The 27,259-nt window shown below is 42.4% G+C and overlaps 2 protein-coding genes across 12 annotated transcripts in view; both read right to left on the bottom strand.

Annotated features, from left to right (window-relative positions):
* The window catches only part of TXK (TXK tyrosine kinase), a 67,250-nt gene extending 58,074 nt beyond the window's left edge, over nucleotides 1-9,176 (bottom strand). For 3 of the 4 annotated variants that reach the window (XM_045166291.1, XM_045166292.1, XR_006641274.1), the window contains exon 1: nucleotides 7,862-9,176. In XM_045166291.1, coding sequence (XP_045022226.1) covers nucleotides 7,862-8,192 — 331 coding nt within the window. In that variant the 5' untranslated portion in view covers nucleotides 8,193-9,176. Of the gene's footprint in view, nucleotides 1-5,930; nucleotides 5,999-7,861 lie in introns of all 4 variants that reach the window. The other variant, XM_006073736.4, reaches the window with a different exon arrangement.
* A 405-nt stretch (nucleotides 9,177-9,581) lies between these two features.
* The window catches only part of TEC (tec protein tyrosine kinase), a 167,182-nt gene continuing 149,504 nt past the window's right edge, over nucleotides 9,582-27,259 (bottom strand). For 5 of the 8 annotated variants that reach the window (XM_025290081.3, XM_025290082.3, XM_025290080.3 and 2 more), the window contains 7 exons: nucleotides 22,682-22,756; nucleotides 21,742-21,913; nucleotides 21,403-21,619; nucleotides 15,365-15,429; nucleotides 11,855-11,973; nucleotides 11,614-11,771; nucleotides 9,582-10,249 (listed from right to left, as the gene is read on the bottom strand). In XM_025290081.3, the coding sequence (XP_025145866.1) occupies nucleotides 10,166-10,249; nucleotides 11,614-11,771; nucleotides 11,855-11,973; nucleotides 15,365-15,429; nucleotides 21,403-21,619; nucleotides 21,742-21,913; nucleotides 22,682-22,756 (890 nt within the window). In that variant the 3' untranslated portion in view covers nucleotides 9,582-10,165. Of the gene's footprint in view, nucleotides 10,250-11,613; nucleotides 11,772-11,854; nucleotides 11,974-15,364; nucleotides 15,430-21,402; nucleotides 21,620-21,741; nucleotides 21,914-22,681; nucleotides 22,757-27,259 lie in introns of those variants that run through there. The other 3 variants (XM_025290078.3, XM_044945888.2, XR_006552253.2) reach the window with 3 other exon arrangements.

Genomic DNA, 27,259 nt, shown 5'->3' with positions numbered 1-27,259 from the left:
TTGGCATGACTCTTCAAGACACTTGGCATGTCTGCTTACAGACTGAAGTGTTGATTCATGCCAAAGTAAATGACAATGATTATTGGATTCATGGTCATTTTCTATTTACAGCATCACAGGTCGTCCACGTGAATGAATAAACGAAGTCACTGCCACATGCCCACAGTGATTACAGAAGCTATTCTTCGAATTTTTTCTCATTAACCTGCAAAGAGAAAGCCTTTTTGCACTTTTGTAAAATTTCCGATTTAGGCAGAAATTCATGCATACCTGGCCTTTGCCAGAGACTATCTAAAACGCCCCAGAGACAGACAATGACTATTTGCCTGCTGGAAGGTTATACTCAGGGTTTAGGATTATCACTGGAAGTAATCAGAGCTTCCTCTTCCAGGCTTACATCTGCGCTGTTCTTTTCATCTGCTGCTTATTCCCCAGCAAATGTCTTTAATTATCTATCGTGTACCAGCAAATCAGGAAAAGGGCATCACATCCCAGCGTAATCTCTGTGACCTTTAGGAACTGGCATGTCTCTCATGGATAAGGGAGTTGGGCTTCTCATTTTATTTGATATTCTCGTTCTTTCCTGTGAAGGCTTGCTCCCCCTTCTCCCATCCGCGCAGGTCTCCTTTCCACCTCTGGCCTTGCGCACATGGCTGAGGCAGGGCTCGGTTTGGGGACGGCTTTCCACCAGGGGGCGCTAGAAGGGAGCAAATGGGAGAAGCACCACTTCTCACATCTCCCGAAGGCTCTCAGTACCACAGATAAGCCCAAGCACAGGAGCTGTTGGGCCACTGCTGTCTGGGAAGCAAAGCTGGCGCGTTTCTAATGTTTTCAGGTTTGTATTTGTATAACCTCACGTTCATCTCCGGGCGTTTCCGATGGCAGAGTTTCGTTTTGAATCAGTGCGCCAAGTGAAATTCACTCCTCCTGAGTTTGCTTATAACAACTGGCTGGTTGCTTATAACAACTTTGCTAGTAATAGATGGCTGGTGACTTTTATTTGAAAACGTGAATAACTGGCTCGTTTCAAGAGCTGCCTCGAGCCAAAGACTAGGCTAGTGGCCCAGCCCACACGATCCAAGTTGTGGTTTGTAGGACCAGGAATTCTAGGGCAGCTGCACTCAGAGCTGAAGAATTCCAGGAATGGCAAAGTCTGGAAAACTTTGGCTTTGGAAAAATGGCTCTGGGCTATTGGACCTGATCCTCCTAAGTCCACTATAATAACCCCCTCCCCCCCCCCCCCGAAATTCACAGAAAGGGCACACCTCTTCATGACTGCAGTAAACTTCCACCACTAGATCTATTTCTGGGACTTTCCAGTAGGTCAGACAGTAAGAATCTGCCTACAGTGCAGGAGACCTGGGTTTGATCCCTGGATCGGGAAGATCCTCTGGAGAAGGAAATGGCAACCCACTCCAGTACTCTTGGCTGGAGAATTCCTTGGACAGAGGCAGGCTACAGTCTGTGGGTTTGCGAAGAGTCAGACACAACTGAGCGACTAACACTCCACTCCAGATCTATTAAGGGACTTCTAAAGACAGATACATTTTAGTGAACTTAACCCCACGCCATCTGGGAGGTGTGACACATAGCTAGCTTTTTTCTAGCTTGGATTTCTACCTCTGAGCAGGCACCCAAAAAAGGCTTTGTGTTCACCAAACGAAGAAGTCACACCAATGAGGGAAAGACAGAAAAGAAAATAGAAAGAGAGGGAAAGGGGAAGATAGGGAGGAAACAAGAGGGAGAGAAACACACTGAGTTTTTCACGGAAATATTTACTCAATTTAAAACATAATCCTTGAGACAAACTTATGGTCATCAAAGGGGAAAGGTGAGGGCGTGATAAATTAGGAGTTTCAGATACACATATACATACTATATATATAAAATATATAATCAACAGGAACCTACTGTATATATATAGCACAGAGAACTTTTACTCAATATTCTGTAATAATCTATATGGGAAGAGAATCTGAAAAAAAGTTGATATATATGTATAACTGAATCATTTTGCTATATACCTGAAACTAACACAACATTGTAAATCAACTATACTCCAATATAAAATAAAAATTAAATTTAAAAACATTTCAAAGATATCCTCGATTCTGAGTTTATGCTCTATGTATTTGAAACCTTACATTTTCCTTGTTATGTGTGTGCGCCTCCTCTGATGTTAAAAGGACACTCCTTTCACAGAATTAAGAAACAGTGTGTTTCCATTCTTCTAAAAATAGCAGTCATCAGAGATGTTAGTGTCTTTTAAATGTATTGACAAAGTAAGTCAGCGACTCTGTATTAGATCCCAAACTGGTTTTTGGACGTTATCCTGTCTGTTAAAGCTTCAAATTATTCCACTAAGGGATTCGCTGGTTCCTAATAGAAAACAGGCAGCTAGCTCGTGGGACAGTATCTGATACTCTGGGTGAAGGACAAGCACAGTGCTGGCCTGGCTGGGCCTGAGAGGCTGCTGTGTGAGGAAAAGGGCAAGGGGACTCTGGAAGCTCGGGGAGCTGCATTGGGGCACTGGACACTAGAGAAAATGGTGACCTGGGAGCAAAGATGCTGAAGGAAAAGACAGAGTCTCCCTGAAGACTGACAGCCCGTCCGACTGACAGCTTCAGCCAGCAAAGCCCCGGATACCAAACATTCCAGCTCCAGAAGCCCTTGTTTGCTCCAGGAAAGAACTTTATTCCTTCTCAGTTCTGAGCTAGCATGAAGAGGACTTTGCAAGCATCCTGCACACAACTCCTCCATCCCCAGGTCTCAGAGTGGTGTTTCCTAGGAGGTTATGGTCTATGAGCTCCAAGTGCACGAACAGCTCACAGACATCACACGCAGACATCTGGCCAGCTTGGTGGCCACCAGACCTGCTGGCAGCCAGCACTGGGCCACGCTCTCCAAGGGCAGGGAGGAGACAGATGCTGGTCAGTGGGCTTCGCTGCGCAGCAGGGCATCTGCTGGTCACACACAAAAAAGTGTGGAAACCTCACAAACCCAGTGCCAGTCAGTGGCGGCTGAGGGCATTATTGCTTTTATGCAGCTGTGAGGGGATAAAAATGAAATTTAGAAACAAAAGGAAAGACATGTATTCTAGTGTCCATATTAACACTGAGCCTATTTTTCAGAAAGAGGACCAACTCCAGCCTGAGACAAACTGGCCAAGTCTTCTTTAGGTCCATGGCTGTCCTAGGTTTTGCCACTGGTTTAGCTATTCGTTGTCGGATGCCAAACCTAGAGGCAGAAACCATCTCACAGTTTCTATGGGTCGGGAGTCCAGGCACAGCTTTGCTGGGTGCTTCTGAATCAAGTTGAAAAGTTCATGAAGCTCGTGACATTGTGGTAAAGGGGAGTTGGGTTAAGTTGGAGAATCTTCTTTCAAGTTCACTCACACGGCTGTTGCTGGCTTTGGTGGCATGGCTCATGGGGATGGGGATTCTTATAAGGTGTCCAAGAGTGCTCACAGCATGGCAGTGGGTTTTCCAAAAGACAGGGAGTCTGAGAGCACTAAGACAGAAGCTGCAGTCTGCTGCAAGCTCATCTCCCAGGAACACTCTATCCAGCCCAGCTACCATACTCCATTCATACTAGAGAAGAGGGATCATGCAAGGGTGTGGACAGCAAGAGGAGGCATCACTGGGCCACCTTAGAGATGCCTATGCAGCCACCCTCCTTATCTTCATATTAATTGGAAAAGAAATAACAGAGAATATTAATTTAAAGGGGTTTGTGTGGGACTCAAATACAATGAGGAATGTTGTTGTTTTTCAGGTTTTGTTTGTTCAATTGTTGTTTTTCAGCTCAGTCATGTCTGACTCTTTGTGACCCCACGGACTGCAGCACGCCAGGCTTCTCTGTCCTTCACCATCTCCTGGAATTTGCTCAAACTCATGTCCATTGACTCGATGCTGCTATCTAACCAACTCATTCTCCCCTGTCCCCCCCTTCTCCTCCTGCCTTCAATCTTTCCCAGCATCAGGGTCTTTTCCAGTGAGTCAGCTCTTTCCATCAGGTGGCCCAAGGAGGAACAAGAAGGAATAAGAGGGGCTTTGAAATCAGAGGCCCAGGAAAGGTAGAGTGATCGCGGGGTCCTTACCTCGCACCCCACCCCTCCCCCAGATCAAATTATGAGTCCAGAAAACTGCCTTTCAACAGTATCCCAGGCACACTTTGGACACACTAAAACTTAAGAAGCACTCAAAGATTACCTTCTACTCTATAAACTGGAAAGAAACGAGAAATAAGGTGATGATGAGGTGGAAGGGAGGGCGGTGGTCAGCTACATGAGCCCCCAGCATTTCTCCCTGGTCCCTGCGCCCTAAGTAATTCCCCTGAGCTGGGTCTGTCCTCAGACCAGCCGTTAGTTGTTGTTTCACAAACCGACCCTCACTGGAGCAGGGCCCTGGCAGCCCTCCCTCAGGCTCTGCCCCCCAGTCTGTATGATCAACACTCACCTCCCACCTTCTCCTGTCCCACAGCAGCCTAGGAGGCCAGACTTCTATGACAACCCTTAAAACAACCAGTGTGTTTTGCAAATGACTCTGGCCCAGCAAACACTTAGAAATATGGTTTCAGCTGGTACTAACACATCCTGGGGCACCCCTCAGTTTTCTCTTATTGGCAGAAAACACTCATTTGTTTCACCCAGGAGAAAACAGAGCCACATCTAAGTGCAATTTGTTGGAGTAAATAAATCGGTGATTCTCACCATGCAATCAAATTATCAGAAGCTGGAAAGGACAGTGATAGTTCATCAAACCCATGCCCTTCCAGACCAGACAGAATGATCCTCAAAATATCCCCACAAATAGGCAACCTCTTATTCAATCCTTTGGGCAATCTAATTGTTGTCTCAACCCTCACTGTTTATTTTATATATAACTGAATCCTTCCTGTTACTTACAGCCTTTTCTCTAGTTCTGATCTCAGGAGACATGAAGAATAGATGCCCACATGGCTTTTAATAAAAGCTTCTTATTAAGTCACTGCTCATCTTTGTCCTGTCGCCGGGGGAGGTGGGGACACGGGTTACTGCTTCTTAGCTCTTAATGCTTCACTCTGCTTTGCCTGTAAGTCTGATAACAGGCATCCATCTTTATGTGTGGATCCAGACAGTAAGTTATAGTTCAGGTAAGTACAAGTGGGATAGCCTGGATTATTATTTTTTTTTACAAATCTTATCAACGAGTCCTATGAGGTGATTTAGTTTAAACCCATGACATTTTAAAAACTGCAAACAATTTTTCCTAATGCAACTTAAAAAATCAGAAATGCAAAAACTGTTGTCCGCTGGCCTTGACTGCTTTATTCTGATGTGACTGAGTGTAGTTTTCATAGTCATCCAGTATTCAAATCAGTGTTTTTCTTCTCAATTTTTAATTTCTTGCATAACAAGACTCTCTGAGTCTTCAAGGTAAATTAATATGCATTTCCAAAACTTGTACATGGGACTGAATAGTCCTCCAAAGCAATTCCAAAATTAAGTTCATGAAGAACCTGTCATTTTAATTTCTTGTTTCTCTGTTATACTGTGTTGGGAGGTAGGCAAAAAGAGGGTCCCTGTTGTACAGATGGGGACCTCACATGAAGAAGTTGCCAAAGGTGACCCCCTAAGGTTGCAGCAAATCCTGAACTAGAATTGGTATCCTAGACTTCTGCCCTCAGTTCTCTACACTAAATATTCTAACACAAATACTTTTCAAACTGATCACATTTCTACACACAGCAATTTTGGGTTTTTTTGTGTGTTCTTAAGGCTGAACATTTTCTAAAATGACATCATCACCATGCTTATTCAAATAACAAACAAAACCCTGTCACAACATCTGGGGAAATTATCTTCCAAACATCATAATTTCTGGCATTCAAGAGTGAGAATCAAGCCCAGAACAAGCCCTGAAGGTAAAGGCCTGAGCCATCTTACTTACAGGTGGAAAGAATCATGCTGCCTTATGTGGGGAGCATACAAACAGCCTTCTGGTCTCCAGAGATGCTCCTGTCACAAAAACACATCTTTTAACTGAAATCGTAGCTCACTGCAGACGTTTCTCACGGCCAAGTTAACCCCACCTATTTTCCTGTCTAGAAACCTCAGCGAAGTGTGTGAATGACAACCTGATGGCCTATACAAGAGAAAGCCGAATAATCTCCATCCAGATCTGAGGGTAGCTGCTGTTCGCTCCTCCTTCCCGGCTGTGTGGGTGACCCCACCAAACACCATTGCAAGAAGTCACAAGGTTTGGGTAAAAGGGACCTTAAAAAGAGCATGAATGCAAACTGCTATCTCTGAACTGAGGAGGAAATGGAGGCACAGATGGGATAAGGGGCACAGTTCATGGTAGAAACAGAACTAGATTGTCAGTTTTGAAGTACCACGTCTAGAATGTTCTGTCCTCCGGCTCAGTACTAACGCTTTTTGGCACCATCAGAAGAAAATGTATTCCGTGGGGAGGAGGGAAAACCAACCCATCCCCAGGTAACTGGGGTGTGGTAACATTATCAATGATAAAAATGCACTTAGGAGTTTCACTTTATCCCATTGAAAAATAAACAAAAAGTAAGTAAACTAAAGGGAACAAGTGCGCTGAAGACACAGCAAATTCACATGGCCCTTCCTATTTCCTGCTTTATAGATTAAGATCTCTTTACACATTCTGGGTGGATTCTTCTAATTCTTTTGCTGCAGCTAGGGCTTTATATATATATATATATATAAGCTTTAAAAAAACGTTCTAGTGAATGATTTAAAGATTTTTTAAGATGTTCCCAAATGTAGCCAAAGCTTGCTTTCCCATCAAAAGTATTCATCAACTGTTAGGGCAAGGGCTATAGCTTCTCCTTTTTCATCAATGCCCCCTAGCCCTTTCAGTGCAGCTCCTCAAGGTCAAAAGGGAAACACGGGATGTGGCTGGGAGGCGCAGGAGGAGTCAAGGCGAGGAAGGAAGGAAGGAGGAAAGCGTGAAGATGACCGTAAGGTAGGCTACACCTCGTGCACAGCCAACTCCCTGAAGGAGCTACAGTTAATAGATGCATATGTTGTTGCGATGGGGGTACAGTTAAACAGGAAGATGAGGAGGAAGGCAAGAAACAGACTGTGGCAAGACTCAGGGCAAATGCTTTATTTTTTCCATTAGACAGGGAACAGGGAAGGATAGAAGACAGCTGAACTGAACAGACTGGAAAGAGGATTCTCCAGGGTCATATTAAGGTGCTGCTCAGAGAAGCCAGCCACAGCTTGTGTTCCTTAAAAGGTCTTGTTTTCCCATACATACAGCATGTATAATAATCTTTTTTAACCATTTAAGCACTTTTTCAATTAAATGGTTCTAGCACCACTGTGTGGAGAAGGCAATGGCACCCCACTCCAGTACTCTTGCCTGGAAAATCCCATGGGTGGAGGAGCCTGGTGGGCTGCAGTCCATGGGGTCGCTAAGAATCAGTCACGACTGAGCGACTTCACTTTCACTTTTCACTTTCATGCATTGGAGAAGGACATGGCAACGCACCCCAGTGTTCTTGCCTGGAGAATCCCAGGGACGGGGGAGCCTGGTGGGCTGCCGTCTCTGGGGTCGCACAGAGTCGGACACAACTGAAGCGACTTAGCAGCAGCAGCAGCAGTACCACTGCAAGACCTGGGTTTGATCCCTGGGTTGGGAAGATCCCCTGGAGGAGGGCATGGCAACCCACTCGGGTATTCTTGCCTGGAGAATCCCTATGAACAGAGGAGCCTGGTGGGCTCCAGTCCATGGGGTGGCCGAGTCAGACATGAGCGAGTGACTTGGCACACACAGCACACAGCGCCACTGCTGCACTATTCAGGCCAGTGCCGTCAACAGAAGAGGGTGGATGGGCCACTCACCTTGACTTTGCCTGCTCTTGCCTCTAGATCCTCCGAGTAAACAGGGAAATGAGAAGTCACATGGAGAGGACGTGCTGTCTGGGTCCCAGCAAGCTGGCATGTGCCCTACAAGCTGGCATGTGATAGAAGCAGCCCCACCCTTGTTCATGAGACTTGCAAGATGGTAAAGGAAGTGGATCTTGAGTGTGCAGTTTAAAAAAAAAATTAAATATGGAGGCCTCAGCTCATTCTTAGAAGCAAGAGCCATAATAAATCCTTTGAAACCCAAGTCTTGCAGTACACAGGTTTCTTTGGGCCCCGCATAAATAAGACATTTTAGTGCTTCAAACATATGAACCACAGAGGTGCCTTTTTAATGTCCCTAGGTCAACAGGGAGTCCTAGAGGAAGCAGGTAGCTAGGGAACAGTATTTGCACTATTCTGAGGCCATGGGCTCATCTTCTGGCCTGTTACTTGCTTAGGGAACCAGAGGGGTATACTCCTGAACACAGCATTGCCCTCCTGTGAGCTGTTTCCTTGGCAACACTGTGGTTTAGCCTCTGCAGCTATTCCTGGGGGGGGTTCTATAGGATGTTGCTGGCCAAGACAACTCATTGCCGGGCATTAAGTAGTTTCTTCACATAAGAACTACTGTGTGAATGCTACATAAGGAGTGTTCACACAATGCTGCACAGAACAGGGTCAAGACCAGGGCCCCTGGAGCAGATGAATTCCTGAAGCAAGCCCCTGCGTCCTCCTGGGCTTTCTATGCCTTCAAAACCAACAATCCTGTGTGGAGCAATACATGGCCTTTGCTTTTATGATAGAGACTATGTTTCTTTTCCCTGGGCTCATGAGGAAACGAGGTTCTAATTCAGATTGTAACCTCAATCACAGGGTCTACTACAAAGCAGTAATAGACAATTTCTCTGACACAGGAACTCAAGTCCAAGCAGGCCTCCTGAAAACCATCTTGGAGACAGCTTAGTATACCATGCTCTCCATTATTCCTGGCTGTTTCCTGGATTCTGCCAGAACCTGGCTTGCTCCTGCATCTTGCAGGCAATGGGGACAGCCATTGTGTTGAACATCACTGATCCTTCTGCCCCAGAGTACACCTCCACTCGCAGCATTTATGTCCAGGGACAGAGTCTTAGGACACAGAGACTAACTGACTGGCCGAGTTCAATTCTCCATACAACTCCAATTAGCTGCGGATATCATGGACAGGACCTTTCAACTCTTTGTGATCCCAAGGACAACAGCCCGCCAAGGCCCTCTGTCCATGGAATTTTCCAGGCAAGAATACTGGAGTGGGTTGCCATTGCCTTCTCCAGGGGATCTTCCCAACCCAGGGATCAAACCCAGGTCTCCTGCATTGCAGGCAGATTCTTTACCATCTGAGCCATCAGGGAAACCCAGTTCAATTTTCCATTCAACTTCAATTAGCTGTGGATACTGTGGACAGGACCACTTAGCCCAACACAAACCCTTCTGGGGGCTTAAACTGGACAGGCACCCCAAACATGGCTACTCAAGTAAGGAGCGGGCACAAGCAATAGAAAGGTCCCGACATTCCTCTTCAGTAGGGAATGTTTTATCCTTGGGGGAAAAGGAATTAAGACAATCCATGTCCTAATAAGGCTGGCTCATGTATTACAGAATTAAATGTTTCAATTAAATGATAACTCATGAAATCAGCTATATCCCAATAAAAATTAAATAAAAAAGACAACTCATGTTTCTTATAAATATATAACTTTATATATTATATATATATTTATAATATGTACAGCATACAAATATGTTTTAATGAAATACTAATGGCAATCTTGAAAACAGATGTTTCAAAACCTAAGATGGGTACTGATCCATCCAGAACCCACATTCTAGACAAGACCCTGGCCCAGATTTTTGTAAAAATCATAGGGCAGATGGGTGGCTGGACTGCAGCTCTGACACCCTTCCTCCTCCCAATTACCCTGGCCTTCCACTGATACCAGCGGACATGTCCCCACGTACACCCCAGAAATGGACTGACTCTGGGGGCCTGGGTTCAGTGCCTGGCCCACAGTGGGCACTCTAGCACTTGTGGAATGAATAAAAGTGGGTGCTTTTAACCACTTTGTCTAAGCCAGCATTTCCATTAATCCAGAAGATTCAGTCACAGAGCTATGGCTGGTCATGAAGCAAATGCATCAGGTGTTTCCACTTTATAAGTAAAACAATCTTCCCGTCCAAGTGCTAAATAAATTAAGAGTCTGCCACGAAGTGCCATTTCATCCTTGTGCTTTGGAATCTGGAAGCCGTCGGTCACAGCACCACTCATCTTCCAAAAGTTTCTCCACATTCGACTAGCTCATCTATTGTGCGCAGCAAATCTTCAAAGGAAGGCCTTCCCTCTGGTTTCTATAATTCAAAAGCAAAGAGAAGCTGTGGGTTCCAGAACCCATCCCCAAAATGAGTTTTCACTGTTCAAACTCAAATGGCACAGCGCACCAAAGCACACACACGTCCCATCAGGTCTCACTGATGCTGCGCGTGCTGCTGCTGCGCTCCTCTTTCTGCCCCACAGCTTTTGCATCCAACTCAGAAACCTAGTAGAGATCCCAGCCACCTGTAAAATCAAGTCCTGCTCACCTGCAGTGCCCTCTACGACCTGTCCCACCCCCATGGCCTTGCTACCCAGTTTTATTTCCCACAAAAACCCTCATATGGGTTCTATGCTCAAGCAGAACAATCTCCACCCTTGTGGACACAAAGTCCAGTACCACCACCCTATCTTTGCTCACACTATCCCCTCCTGGCCAGCGCTACTTCTTGGGCAGTAGACCTCTTCCCATCCCAATCAATGCTCTTAGGAGGCAAATTATAGCAAGTGACTGAGGGCATGGGCTTTGGAGTTGCACAGGACTCTGTTTCTCTACAGTGAAGTGGCCTTGGGCAGGCATTAACATGGTATCCCCATCCACACCATGGTCAATGTATCCATACTTCAAAGGGTTACTTTGAGGACTAATCAAAAGCACTTAGCACAGTGCCTATCACGTAATAATTGTGAGCTAATGTCACTGTTATCTTTCAAAAGTCACTTTCGTGTCTAATCTCTTCTGTCACTGTTGCTGTTTAATTGTCAGTCAGGTCCGACTCTTGTGACCCTATGGACTGTAGCCCGCCAGGCTTCTCTCCATGGGATTCTCCACGCAAGAATACTCGAGTGGGTTTTCATTTCCTTCTCCAAGGGATCTTCCCGACCCAGGGATCAAACCCACATCTGCATTAGCAGGCAGATTCTTCATCACTGAGCCACCAGGGAAGCCAATCTCTTCTATGAGGTGACATTTCAACACAAGGAAAAGGAAAACTTCCAAAGACCGTGAGTAAACAGACCTGAGGAATCTGAGGCTTGGAGAAAGAAACCCTCTGTGGTGAAAGAGTAAATATTTCAATAACACAAGAGGGCCACTGAAAGAAGAGCTACTTCTCCAGGTTTGTTCCCAGAGTCTCCAACTCAGGCAACCATGGAAGGATGCCCACTTGGGAGGGAAGGGGCAGCCTGAATTTACTATCTTATTATTAGCATTTTCCACATCTTCTTTCTGTTATTCAGATTGAGTTGAGAAGAGCAGCTTCCTACTTAAGAGTCTGAAATCATGTAAAGCATGCACTCATTCACTAGGCTATAATGACCACACATTAAATTAAAATCTACCAAGCCCAGATCCCTGAATGCTTTAGAGTCTGAGGAAGAAAGCACCCCAAAAATGTTATACCTCCTGCCAACATCTCAGCATCACCTCGTATACATATCTGGAGGCCAACTTTGGCTGGTGGAGTCGGTGGCCGCGAGTAACCATGGTTACCACTTCATAGTTGGTGTTTTTCTCAAAGGGCATTCTGCCTTCAGTGAATACTTCCCACATTAAGACACCTGGAAGACGAGAAGGATTGCCAAACAATGCACCCACTTCCTCTTCAGGGCAGTGTGGAGGGGAAATGGAGCGTGAGTCTTACCAAATGACCAGACATCTGATTTGCTGCTGAAGCGGCTGTAATTAAACACCTCAGGTGGACACCACTTCACAGGAAATTTAGCACCAGAAGAACTCGTGTACTGATCATCCAGGACATACCTAGAGTAAGACACTGAGTTATGATCTCTATTTTGTACAGGTTCTTTAATCCACCCCCCCACCCACCCCTCTCCACCACACCCCCCGCCCACCACCGCCTCCCCCCCGCCCACCCCAGAATCAAAACACAGTTGATTGAAGTCCAACAAGCATCCGGTTGAAGCTGCTTGCCTCTGCAGCCACGCCTCTGCGATTGTTGTCTTCCTCTGAGTGCTTGAGATGGAAACACTACCTTCTATCTGTACTTTCACTTTTCTGTTTTTCTTTTTTATAAGGCAGTGGAGGCAGCACACAATAAAAGCTTGCAAACTGTTTTTTTAAATAAGCAATTTTGTCCTTTAAACCAAGTTTTGCCCAAAGGTTCCATTTGTAAAACATCTAAAGCAGAGCTGCTCTAAGGAAGTGGTGCAAAGAGCTTGGAACATGTGCTTTTGCCCCCATGATTCCACAGAGCACAACTTAAAACTATAGCAGATAAAAAGAGCAGAATGATGTATGTACACTGTGGTGTATATACCACGACATCCCTCCTCCATACACACACACTCAAAACAATACCATGTAGGACACACACAAGCTGGTAACACCAGTTACCCCTGGGGAGGATCCTTAATTGGGATGGTAAACCTGGGTTCTTCAGCCCTTTCTATAATGTGTTCAGTACGTATTTACAAGAGGAAGGTGTTTAGTAAAGGGACATATAAAGTTAATTTATACAAACTCCATGGGAAAATATTCAAATACTTGCACAAACTTCCCTTGCTGTATAGACAAAGCTGGTGAAAATGCCACCACGGGTGCCTGTCAGTCAGGAGAGTTTGAATTGAGTGTCGAATGCGTGTTTTAGAAGCAGGGATCCCCAGCCTCTGAGGTCTAATGCCTGATGATCTGAGCTGGAATTGATGTAATGATACTAGAAATGAAGTGCACAATACATGTAACATGCTCGAATCATCCTGAAACCATCCTCCACCCCCGGGTCCATGGGAAAACTGCCTTCCACGAAACTAGCCCCTGGTGCCAAAAAGGCTGGGGACCACTGACTTAGAGGAACTGATGCAAAAGCACAGGTTTTTCTGAAAGCCTGACATATATGAAAATCAAGCATGAAATGGGAGGTCTGCCTGGCAGATACAGAATGTCTTCACAGAACTTCTGCGAGTCGGCAGTTCTGGTCCCATTTCCGACAGTAATGGCTTTCCAACCCCCCTCGGCCTGAGTTTCCTTAGGAGAGAGACCTGCCTGTATGACCTGGCCTTGCCTGCTTTATAACCGTTCCTCATGTCGGCCTTGGCCAACCACCCTGACCCTCTTCTGACTCCTGAGCAGGCCAAACTCACCCCTAATTTCAAGCTTTTGGACTCACTGTTTCTTACCACCTGGATTATTTTGCAGTCAGATTTTTCATCTAATTGACTGCTGCCTACCTTTTGAGTCTCTTTCCAAATATCCTGATCTCAAAGAGCCTTCCAGGGCAATAGACCTAAAGGAGTAACTATCACCCCTGCCCCACATTTCACTCAGCACCCACCACCCCACGAACCCCAGCTTATCACTATCACAGGGGTTGGCAAATGTTTTCTGTAAAAGGCCAGGTCATGAATATTTCAGGTTTGCAGGCCTTTGTCGAGTGAAAGCAGTCAGATGAGTCTATGTCCTAATAATATCATATTTATGGACACTGATACTGGACTTTCAGATCATTTTCACATGTCATAACATTTTTTTAAGTTTTCTTCTGACCATTAAAAAATGTGAACACCGCGGGTGGCTCAGGTTGTACAAACAGAGGTGTCAGGTCAGATGTGGCCCGGAGGTTGATGTTTGCGAACCCCTGTGCTGGTACCTCACTCTGTTGTTTTCCCCTTAGTGCTTCTCAGGTCTTATACTTCTCTCTCCTCCTGAATTAAAGCTGCACATGGGCAGGGACTCGAATGTCTTAGCCTCTGCTAGGCTTCAATCTCTAATGTTGTGCCTAGCGCAGCACAAGCACCTAATATTTTTATAGATGGATGTACAGATGCCTGGAGAATCCCATGGACAGAGGAGTTTGGCAGGCTCCAGTCCACAGGGTCTCAAAGAGTCGGACATGACTGAAGCGACTTAGCACTCACACACGTACAGATGAATGGATGAAAAGAAGGAAGGAGGGAAAGACAGAACAAATGAAATGCTTTTTAAAGGTCTTTTATAACACACTACTAAAATTACAAAAATTAGGAGAATAAAAACACTACAGATTGGTTATTCTAAAAACTGTACCCCAAACACATTTCTATCAAAACAAAAGATTCTAGAAATTTAATCCTCACGAGGGAGAAAAGAAAGCAGTATATTTAACAGGCTATACCACCACCTAGTGGAGAGAATGGTTAACAATGATTAACACAATGTATGGTTTAGTGGTGATTTAGTGGCTAAGTTGTGTCCGACTCTCGCGACCCCGTGGTCTGTAGCCCGCCAGGCTCCTCTGTCTATGGGATTTTCCAGGCAAGGATACTGGAGTGGATTGCCATTTCCTTCTCCGGGGGATGTTCCTGACCCAGGAAATTAACCCAGGTCTCCTGCATTGCAGGCAGATTCTTTACCGACTGAGCTACAAGGGAAGCCCTCGTATACAGTACTGTTATCTTTAATACATTTATCTTTATCTCAGGACGGCTAACAGGATTTCCTTTTTGCTTTATCAGTACAGATTATTTCCATGCTTATCAATTTTATGAACTAATGTCACTATCAACTAAAGCCACATAATGAAGCACTGCTGCTGCTGCTAAGTCACTTCAGTCGTGTCCGACTCTGTGCGACCCCAGAGACGGCAGCCCACCAGGCTCCCCCGTCCCTGGGATTCTCCAGGCAAGAACACTGGAGTGGGTTGCCATTTCCTTCTCCGATGCATGAAAGTGAAAAGTGAAAGTGAAGTTGCTCAGTCGCCTCCGACTCTTAGCGACCCCATGGACTACAGCCCACCAGGCTCCTCCATCCATGGGATTTTCCAGGCAAGAGTACTGGAGTGGGGTGCCATTGCCTTCTCCAAATGAAGCACTAAGTAATCATAATTTCTCAACAGTTTACCTGAGAAAAAGTCAAAGCTAACAATAAAAAGACAAATTCAGCAAATAAATTTTTCAAAATATAGATTATCTAATTTATTTTCTAACCTTATATCAAAAACACTAAGTAGCAGAAAAATCAATCTGTACAAAAATGATGGGTACTTCTAATGTTTTGTTAATGGAGCAAAAGATATTTCAAAACAGTTCTTAAATAGGCTTTAGAGGAAGAAGTTGACACAAATTGCAAAGAAAAAGTCAAGTACTTTAAAGGGAAAGGCCACAGCCTTAATTTAACCCCAAATTTAGAGAAAATAGTCACATATACTCAGTCTTACCTAGCCATTCCAAAATCAGACACTTTCACAATTCCTGCCTCATTTACTAGACAATTTCTGGCAGCCTGGAAAACAACATTAAAATGGTATATTAGTGTAAAACTTCAATAAAAATAGAAAAATATAAGTTCTGTGTATATTAAATTTACTGTAAGCCAGTCAACATTTGCAGAGGTGTCTTATATGAAATTTTTTTTACCCCTATGGAAATGTCTTCAACATATATGTGAAAGAATGGATAGAAAGACAGGTCAAAAGTCTCATGTGCAAACAAGGCACTATTACATAATCTTTGCCAACTGTCGCAGCTAATGACTAATAGAAGGGTCAACCAGCTTTTTGCTATTCTTATTAAATTACCTGATTTTCTAATTGATAGTAACAACATCTCTTAAGGTCCTTAGTTCAGGTTCTTACTGGGTGAGCTATATAACACACAACCACCACAGTGATGGGTGAAAGTCTTTTACCCAGTGGTTTTGCTCAATGATTGGTCTTCCCTACCCCAGTCAAAAGAACAGCCCTGCATAATACAGTTTGCTTTATCACTTATGACAAATACAATTCTAGATTATTTAGATTTTCTTGCCCATTCTTTAAGGTTACAAGGTTCAAGAAAATAGTTTGGAATAACACATAGTATCTCTCAGAAGGAGGACATGATGACAATCATTTAAAATGCTAAAGCCGTAGGGTAAGAATGTATTTTTCTTCCCGATGCTTCAGAATTTTGTTCTCTGTGCATGGCAAATTCCACTTAAATGAGGTTATTTCCTGTTGAATGTGTTTTAAGTGTTTCTTTTAAAGTATTACTTAATGCCTATTCTCTGGGTTAGCTCCATCTTCCTGTAGAGATACCCTATAGTGCCTTTACATGATGGTCACCAGGATTCCTCACCCAGGAGACAGAACCATCAAAATCTTTCTTAAGGGAGGATAAAAACATACCCTACTGATGTCAGTATCATAGGCACAAAGATATCAAAATTGCCTTCACCAAGATGTGGTATGTATCAAGAGGTGTAATCTGTCATACCCATGTAGACTACAGATTTCCATCAGTTTTACAAGTGTAAGAAAGAGGAAGGTGCTAAGTTCACAAGTTTCAATATGACAAAGAGATGTTCTTTATCATCACTGCACATAATAATAACAACAATAACTAATGCTACACATATCACATCTTCCTTTTAAATTTTTTAATTGATTTATTTCCTGGCTGCACTGGGCCTTCGTTGCTGTGCATGGGTTTTCTCTAGTTGCAGCAAGCGGGGGCTACGCTCTAGTTGGTGGTGCACAGGCTTCTTACTGCGGTGGCTTCTCCTGCTGCGGGACTCTGAGACTCGAGGGCTCTTGGGCTCAACAGTTGCAACTCGCAAGCTCCAGAGCGTGCGCTCAGTAGTTGCAGCACTCAAGCTGAGTTACTCTGCAACATGTGGGATCTTCCAGAACCAAGGATCAAACCAGTGTCCACTGTATTGCAAGACAGATTCTTAACCAATGGACTACCAGGGAAGCCCCCGCCACCCCGCCACCTTTTCACTTCTTCAAGTATGAAAAGTCCTTTGCCCCTATCATAAAATGTAGTCTTTAAAAGTTTTGTCCAGTGATTGGGAATCCGCCTGCCAATGCAGGGGGCGTGGGTTCAATCCCTGGTCCGAGAAGATCCCACATGCCATAAAGCAACTGAGCCCATGTGCCACAACTGCCGAGTCTGTGCTCTAAGGCCCCTGCACAGCAACTACTAAAGCCCACGTGCCCTAGAGCCCACGCTCTCCAACAACAGAAACCGCTGCAATGAGAAGCCCATGCACTGGAACTAGAACAGACCCGCTACTCAGCACAGTTAGAGAAAGCCATGTGTAGCAATGAAGACCCAGTATAGCCAAAATAAATAAATAAATTTTTAAGTTTTGTGAAAGAAAAGCCCAGGGCTAGATGATTTCACTGGTGAATTCTATCAAACATTTAAAGAAGAATTAACACCAAATTTGAGTTCTCAAGCTCTTCCAAAAATTTTTAAAAGGTACACTTCCAATCTCATTTAATAAGGTTGACATTACCCTAACACCAAAGCAGGATAAGGACACAAGAAAATAAAATTATAGGCCAATATCCCTGATGAACACAGATGTAAAGATCCTCAACAAAATATTAGCAAACAGAATTCAACAGCACATTTAAAATGATCACATGCTATGATCCAGTGGTATTTAATCCTGAGACACAAGGATAGTTCGATGTATGCAAATCAAAAAATGCGAGGAACCACACTAACAGAAGGAAGGATAAAAATGATTATCTCAATAGACACAGAAAAAGCATTTGACAAAACTGAACATCCCTTGATTTCATGATTAAAAACTCTCAACAAATTAGAAGTAATGTACTTCATAGAAGTAATATACTTCAACATAATAAAAACATATGTTACAAGCTCACAGCTAACAACATACTCAATGGTGAAAAGCTAAAAGCATTTTCTCCAAGATTCAGAACAAGACAAGGATGCCCACTCTTGTCACTTCTTTTCAACACAGTACTTGGGAGTCCTAGCCAGAACAAGAGGAGAGAAGAAAATAAAAGGCATCCAAACTAGAACAGAAAAGTAAGACTGTTGCTGTTTGCAGATGACATGATCTTATATATAGAAAACTATAAAGACTCCACTAAAAAACTGTTAAAAAAATAAAAGAATTCAGTAAAGTTGTAGGATACAAAATAAACAGAAAAATCAGTTTTGTTTTATACACTAACAATGAACTGAGAGAAATTAAGAAACCAAGTGAATTTCAATAGTACAAAGAAGATGAACATATGTAGGAATAAATTTAACCAAGGGGGTGAAAGACTTGTACATTGACAACTATAAGACTGATGAAAGAAACTGAAGAAGACACAATTAAGTGGCAAGGTGGCCCGTGTTCACAGAGTGGAAGAATTAATAACTGTCAAAATGTCCATACTACCTAAAATTATCTACAGAGGAAATGCAACCCTATCAACATTCTACTGCATTTTTCATAGAAATATAAAAAATCATCCTAAAATTCATATGGGACTACAAAAGATCTTGAATAGCCAGAAGAATCTTGAAAAATAATAAAGCTGGAGGCATCACACTTCCTGATTTTGAACCGGATTACAGAAATACAGTAATCAAAACAGTATGGTGAAGGCACAAAAAGAGAAACACAGACCAACAGAACAGAAACAGAGAAACTGGAACTAAACCCACACATGTACGGTTAAATAATCTTTACCATGGGCACCGAGAACACACAATAGGGAAAGGATAATCTCTTCCACAAATGGTGCTGGGAAATTCAAATATCCATATGCAAAATAATGAACTTGGACCCTAACCTTACACCATACACAAAATTAACTTTCAGATATGACACCAAAGCATGGGCAACAAAAGGACAAATAAACTAACTAGGCTACACCAAACTGAAAAGCTTTTTCACAGCAAAGGAAACAAGCAACAAAATGAAAAGGCAAACTACAGAATAGGAAAAAATGTTTGTAAACCATTCATCTGATACAGCGTTAATATCTAAAATAAATAAGGAACTCATTCAACTCAATAGCAAAAAAAAAAAAAAGCAAATATTCAATTGAAAAATGGGCGGAGGACAGAATACTTATTTCATCAAAAAAGACACACAAGGGAACTTCCTGGTGGCCCACTGGTTAGGCCTCTGCACTTGCACTGCAGGGAGCATGGATTCAATCCCTGGGCAGGGAACTAGTACCCTGCATGCCACATGGCACAGCAAACAAACGAAAAAAGACACACAAATGGTCAACATATATACGAAAAGGGGCTCAACACCACGAACCATAGGGGAATGCAAATCAAAACTATGACATATCACTTCACACCTATTAGAATTACTACAACAAAACACAAGATGACAACACTAGCAAGAAATATAAAAGGTAGAAAAAGAGGAATCCTTGTATGCTGTTGGTGGAAACGCAAATTGGTACAGCCACTATGGAAAGCAGTATGGAGGTTCCTCAGGAAATTAAAAATAGAACTACCATATGAACAGCAATCCCACTTATGAGTGCATATCCAAAGGAAACAAAATTAGTATCTTAAAGAAACATCTGCACTCCCATATACATAGCAACACTATTCACAATAGTCAAGATATGGTAACAATGTAAGTGTCCATCAATGGGTGAATGAATAAAGACAATGTGGTGTGTGTGTGTATATATGTGTGTGTATATGTATATACACATCCATTCTGCATGCATGTGTAGTGTATGTGTGTATATGTATATACACATCCATTCTGCATGCATGTGTAGTGTATGTGTGTATATGTATATACACATCCATTCTGCATGCATGTGTAGTGTATGTGTGTATATGTATATACACATCCTTTCTGCATGCATGTGTAGTGTATGTGTGTATATGTATATACACATCCATTCCACATGCATGTGTAGTGTATGTGTGTATACACCTGTGTGTACATATACATGCATACATATATATATATACACACACACACATGTATATAAATATACACACACAGGCATGCAGAATGGAACATTATTCAACCATAAAAAAGAAGGAAATCCCATCGGTTGCAACAATGTGGATGAATCTGGAATAAACTATGTCAAGTGAAATAGGTCAGTCAGAGAAAGACAAACACTGTATGGTATTACTTATACTTGGAATCTAAGCGGGGAAAATGAACAGAACTCTTACAAAGAGATATACTGGTGACTGCCAGGGGTTGCAGGATAGGGGAAATAAAGAGCTGTTGGTCAAAGGGTATAAACTTTCAGTTATAAGTTCTGAGTATCTAAGACATAGCATGATTACTACAGTTAATAATAGAGTGTTGTACACTTTAACAGGAACTAACAGTTCTACCAACATACTGAAGATAGACACACTGGGCAATAACAGGCACAGAAGAAAAAGAGAAAGAAAAAAGAATGGAGGAGAAAGGGAGACAGAATAAGACAGAGGAAAATCTAGAAGTGTCTCTATCATAATCAATCAGAACCAGTAAAAGATTACTGGTATTTTCTGGAGTTGTTAACATGGCCCTCCATCTCTTCCCAGTGAAGAAAATGAACTGAAGGATTTTTGTTATATAATAGTTTCTGCTTCTAGTGTAGAAAAGACCTTAGTATTAAGTCAAAAGATGAGTCAACCCTTAACTTACCCATTTTTCACCATATGCAAATTATCTCACTTCTCTGATGCTAATTTTCTTATATAAGACAATGGTGGTCAGAAAATCTGTTATCACTGGCTACCTCATGAGATTCTTGTGAAGATCAAATATCAGTGCATGATTATTAACTTGGAAATATGACCTCTGTAACTATATATACTACATGTATTAGATTTAACAAGATCTTTCTGTTAAAACTATCGGGCAAGTTAAATTTACCACATGTAAAAATAATGGTGAAATACTGTTGAGAACAAAACTTGGGTATGAATAAATCATTGCTTGTCTGCTGACAAAGCTATGGTTTTTCCAATAGACTAGTCAAAGCTATGGTTTTTCCAGTAGTCATGTATGGATGTGAGAGTTGGACTATAAAGAAAGCTGAGCGCCAAAGAAATGATGCTTTTGAATTGTGGCGTTGGAGAAGACTCTGGAGAGTCCCTTGGACTGCAAGGAGATCCAACCTGTCAATCCTAAAGGAAATCAGTCCTGAATATTCACTGGAAGGACTGATGCTGAAGCTGAAACTCCGATACTTTGGCCACCTGATTCGAAGAACTGACTCATTGGAAAAGACCCTGATGCTGGGAAAGATTGAAGGTGGGAGGAGAAGGGGATGAGATGGTTGGATGGCATCACCGACTCGATGGACATGAGTCTGAGCAAGCTCCAGGAATTGATGATGGACAGGGAAGTCTGGCATGCTACAGTTCATGGAGTCGCAAAGGGTCAGACATGACTGAGCGACTGAACTGAACTGAACTGCTGACCCAGATTACAAAGGAATTTGGCCAGGGACAGGAAAGCAGCTGGTATGATTACCAGGTCTCTGTGGATGAAGCTGTTTCTCTCCAGGTACTCCATCCCTTCACACACATCTTGACACATGCTCAGCAGCATATCTCGACTGAAATGGCCTTGTCTCTGGCGGAGGAAATTCAGAAGGCATCCCCTCTCCATGAACTCGGTAACAATGTAAATGGGTTTCTGCTGTGTGCATACACCATAAAGTTGTACTAACTTCGGGTGTGTCAGTTTCCTGGGAGGGAAGTTAAGCACACAGAGAGTTACTGCAGAGAAAGAACCACCAGGGGTGTTAGCTGGCAAGGGGCCATTTCTGAATACAGAAAGGGGAACCAGAAAAAAAACACAGAAACTTACATCATCACTTTAGCTTCTTCTATGAAGTCTTCCTCACACATGGCACCTTCCCGAATAGCTTTGATGGCTACTTTGTACTGAGCTCGCCATTTGCCAAGCCTCACCACTCCGAAGAGTCCACTCCCTAACTCCCTCATAAAGGTCAGCTCTGAAGGGTTAATCTCCCATTTTTCTGTGAGACAGAAGGAGAAAGGGGTTAAATTTTAAGAAGGAGAACACAGTAAAAATCAGTGAGAAACAAACTATAACCAAAGTCAATCTAAAAATTATACAATTAATACTATTACTGGTAAAACAGCGAGCAGACTTGCAAGCTGCATGTAAACCACAGAAGGTGGCTTTCTACTCTCTAGGAGGATGGACCCATTCTCAGCTGTCACAATAAAAGCAAAGTGAACTGAAGAAGGAAAGAAGATGCTGCATAATCAGCTAATAAGGGAGCTTGAAAGAACGGTACCCTTTTTTTTAAAACAAATACCTCCTCCTTTACCATTCCTCTCCTTCAGGTTTGTTTGTTTTTTTTTTCCAAGTCCATCAAGTTGGAAAGAGTTTAACCTGTTTAAAAGGCTTTCACCAGTAGCACAAAGACAATCAAGCTGGATCTCTTCTCTACTAACCTCCATCTTTACATTTCTGTGAGTAGCCAACCGAGCCTGGTGAGACCCAGGAAGACTTTGATGTAATTTAGAAGCAACATGGTAATGCTTCTTTTTCACAAACAGGCAGGTTTTTGGGTGTTTTTTTTTTGCCAAATAATGAATAATGATGAAAACAGAAAACCTAGGGTTACTACAGCTCTTAAGTATAATCATCTAACATTTCAGACTATAAACTTCTATAAAAACAGTTCCACTATGTGGAATTCTACACATCTAAACTGGCCTTGTGATAATGGGTTCTTTACAAGAAAAATTGCCCACACAACTATGAAAGGAGTTACCATAGCTGAATCCTGCAGTGGTTGGTGCATTCTTCCCCTTTGTGCTGACTGGGTACCGCAGCCTTGTGACAAGTCCTAGAAATCAAAGAGAAGTACTGCAATTGAATTCACTCTGAATCATTCTGCATAGTAAAACACTAAACTAGAAATTCACCCACAAAATTCATTCCTTTATTCACTTACTGCTCATCTTCTGTATGTACATACAGCCCTGTGCTATATCCCGGCAAAAAGTAGAGGACGGAGGGAAAGAAGATGATCCTATGTTGTCAAAAGCAAGTCTGTGTGGCTGATGCATAGTGAGGCCAAACAAACCAAAATGTCAGGGTTTGGAGCAGATAAAGGTTTATTGCAGGGCCGAGCAAGGAGAATGGGTGGCTTTTACTCAAAAGACTCAAACTCCCCAAAAGCCTTTCAACAAGGGTTTTAAAGACAATGTTATGGGAGGGGATCATCTAATGAGTGATTAGTTCATGGATCTTCTACTGATTGGTGGTAGGTAACAGCATGATGTTTCAGGAATCTCAGTCATCAGCCTTCTAGTTCCAACCAGTCTGGGGTCTACCTGCTTGGGGTCAGCAGGCAGTCACCCTCCTCCACCTGGATGGGGGTCTTAGTTTCTTCAGAGCAACTCAAAGGTATGCATCAGATTGTTATCTATATCCTTTCAGGAGGAACTAGGAGTCCGGCAACTCCAATCATGAACTGCTTGAGTCTGTCCTTGGGAATTCAGGAATCCCTTGGGAATTTTTTTTTTTTTTTTTAAACAAACAAGAAATGGGAAACACACAGGGGTTTTTGTACCCAGGAAGGCCCCAGAGGGTTCTACTTGGTTTCACTACTGAGTTGACAATTTCATATTTTTTAAATATACATATGTTTTTATTCATTCAACATTATTTTTTAAAATGCAGTGTTTATCAGGCACCATGCTAGCATAATGTCTTTGCAAACATTTTAAAGGATGTTTAAAGTTAGTTTCCAAAAATTATTATGAATTATTGTATCATGTTCTTTCCCAGTATGAGATTTGAATTATAAAATGGAACTACAGTAGTTTACTAAAAATTAAAGTGATTCACCTGCCATAACTCTGTATTTGTAATCTCAGCATAAAAACTGGACTCTATAGGGAGGGAGACGGGAGGGAGGTTCAAGAGGGAGGGGACATATGTATACCTATGGCTGACTCATGCTGATGTTTGGCAGAAACCAACAAAATTCTGTAAAGCAATTATCCTTCAATTAAAAAATAAATTTAAAAAATAAAGCATTTAGTAGAGGAAAAAAAAAAACCAAAAAGTTAGACTCTACAACATTAATGACTGGGAATACCAGCTACTGGAAATCAGAGATGTACATTAAATCCTTTAACTTGAGTTGCTTAAGCACTAAATAAGAAATCCCAGGTATTTCACCTATAGATACCTTGTAGCACAATGTATTTTCTCTAATATATGATATCTCATAGTAATTTAATATTATTATGTACTTCTCTGTCTCCCCCACCAGATGTTGAGATTAATAACATCTAGTTCACCATAGTCTCCCTACAGCCTGACACAGTTTACTGGTATGCACTAGGCATTTAATACATGTTTCTGAAATGAATTAACTGAGATAATGATGAAGAATAAAATTCACACAAGAACAAAAAGAAATAAGGGAATGTGAACACTGAAAAAGCATAGAATAAAAGATAAGAAAAAGTTCTTTGGGGGATAAATTGATATGAAATTAGTTCATCAATATTAAACACAGAGTTGCTATATCATCTAACAAATCCATTCTTAGGTAAGTATCCAAGAAAAATGCAACATGTTCGCAGGCAAAAACTTGTACACATATGTTCATAGCAGCATAACTGAAAACAGCCAAAAGGTGCAAACAACCCAAAATGTCCATCAACTAATGAATGACACAAAATGGATAAACAACCACACAATGGATGATTATTCATCAATGAAAAGGAATAGAGAACTTATAGAGGCTCTGACATACTATACTCAAAGAAGCACAATAGACCACATGTAGTCACAATACACCACATATTGTATGATTCCATTTACGTGAAAATCCCAAACAGGCCAATCTGTACAGAGAGAACGTAGACTAGTGGTTGCCTAGGGCTGGACTGGTGGAGGGGATTAGGTGATGACTATTAACCACTTCAGTATTCTTGCCTTGAGAACCCCATGAACAGTATGAAAAGGCAAAATGATAGGATACTGAAAGAGGAACTCCCCAGGTCAGTAGGTACCCAATATGCTACTGGAGATCAGTGGAGAAATAACTCCAGAAAGAATGAAGGGATGGAGCCAAAGCAAAAACAATACCCAGCTGTGGATGTGCCTGGTGATAGAAGCAAGGTCCGATGCTGTAAAGAGCAATACTGCATAGGAACCTGGAATGTCAGGTCCATGAATCAAGGCAAATTGGAAGTGGTCAAACAGGAGATGGCAAGAGTGAACATCGACATTCTAGGAATCAGCGAACTAAAACGGACTGGAATGGGTGAATTTAACTAAGATAACCATTATATCTACTACTGTGGGCAGGAATCCCTTAGAAGAAATGGAGTAGCCATCATGGTCAACAAGAGAGTCTGAAATGCAGTACTTGGATGCAATCTCAAAAATGACAGAATGATCTCTGTTCGTTTCCAAGGCAAACCATTCAATATCACAGTAATCCAAGTCTATGCCCCAACCAGTAATGCTGAAGAAGCTGAAGTTGAATGGTTCTATGAAGACCTACAAGACCTTTTAGAACTAACACCCAAAAAGATGTCCTTTTCATTATAGGGGACTGGAATGCAAAAGTAGGAAGTCAAGAAACATCTGGAGTAACAGGCAAATTTGGCCTTGGAATACAGAATGAAGCAGGGCAAAGACTAATAGAGTTTTGCCAAGAAAATGCACTGGTCATAGCAAACACCCTCTTCCAACAACACAAGAGAAGACTGTACACATGGACATCATCAGATGGCCAACACTGAAATCAGATTATTATATTCTTTGCAGCCAAAGATGGAGAAGCTCTATACAGTCAACAAAAACAAGACCAGGAGCTGACTGCAGCTCAGATCATGAACTCCTTATTGCCAAATTCAGACTTAAATTGAAGAAAGTAGGGAAAACCACTAGACCATTCAGGTATGACCTAAATCAAATCCCTTATGATTATACAGTGGAAGAGAGAAATAGATTTAAGGGACTAGATCTGATAGATAGAGCGCCTAATGAACTATGGACAGAGGTTCGTGACATTGTACAGGAGACAGGGATCAAGACCATCCCCATGGAAAAGAAATGCAAAAAAGCAAAATGGCTGTCTGAGGAGGACTTACAAATAGCTGTGAAAAGAAGAGAAGCGAAAAGCAAAGGAGAAAAGGAAAGATATAAACATCTGAATGCAGAGTTCCAAAGAATAGCAAGAAGAGATAAGAAAGCCTTCCTCAGCGATCAATGCAAAGAAATAGAGGAAAACAACAGAATGGGAAAGACTAGAGATCTCTTCAAGAAAATTAGAGATACCAAGGGAACATTTCATGCAAAGATGGGCTCAATAAAGGACAGAAATGGTATGGACCTATCAGAAGCAGAAGATATTAAGAAGAGGTGGCAAGAATACACAGAAGAACTGTACAAAAAAGATCTTCACGACCCAGATAATCATGATGGTGTGATCACTGACCTAGAGCCAGACATCCTGGAATGTGAAGTCAAGTGGGCCTTAGAAAGCATCACTACGAACAATGCTAGTGGAGGTGATGGAATTCCAGTTGAGCTATTCCAAATCCTGAAAGATGATGCTGTGAAAGTGCTGCACTCAATATGCCAGCAAATTTGGAAAACTCGGCAGTGGCCACAGGACTGGAAAAGGTCAGTTTTCATTCCAATCCCAAAGAAAGGCAATGCCAAAGAATGCTCAAACTACCGCACAATTGCACTCATCTCACATGCTAGTAAAGTAATGCTCAAAATTCTCCAAGCCAGGCTTCAGCAATACGTGAACCATGAACTTCCACTCAGACTGGTTTTAGAAAAGGCAGAGGAACCAGAGATCAAATTGCCAATATCCGCTGGATCATGGAAAAAGCAAGAGAGTTTCAGAAAAACATCTATTTCTGCTTTCTTGACTATGCCAAAGCCTTTGACTGTGTGGATCACAATACACTGTGGAAAATTCTGAAAGAGATGGGAATACCAGACCACCTGACCTGCCTCTTGAGAAACCTGTATACTGGTCAGGAAGCAACAGTTAGAACTGGACATGGAACAACAGACTGGTTCCAAATAGGAAAAGGAGTACATCAGGGCTGTATATTGTCACCCTGCTTGTTTAACTTATATGCAGAGTACATAATAAGAAATGCTGGGCTGGAAAAAGCACAAGCTGGAATCAAGATTGCTGGGAGAAATATCAATAATGTCAGATATGCAGATGACACCAGCCTTATGGCAGAAAGTGAAGAGGAACTAAAAAGCCTCTTGATGGAAGTGAAAGTGGAGAGTGAAAAAGTTGGCTTAAAGTTCAACATTCAGAAAACGAAGATCATGGCATCTGGTCCCATCA

The sequence above is a fragment of the Bubalus bubalis genome, chromosome 7 (assembly GCF_019923935.1).
Source record: "Bubalus bubalis isolate 160015118507 breed Murrah chromosome 7, NDDB_SH_1, whole genome shotgun sequence".
In the NCBI taxonomy this organism is placed as follows: Eukaryota; Metazoa; Chordata; class Mammalia; order Artiodactyla; family Bovidae; genus Bubalus; species Bubalus bubalis.
Note: the sequence above shows the minus strand (reverse complement) of the source record. Positions and strands in the feature narration are given on the sequence as shown.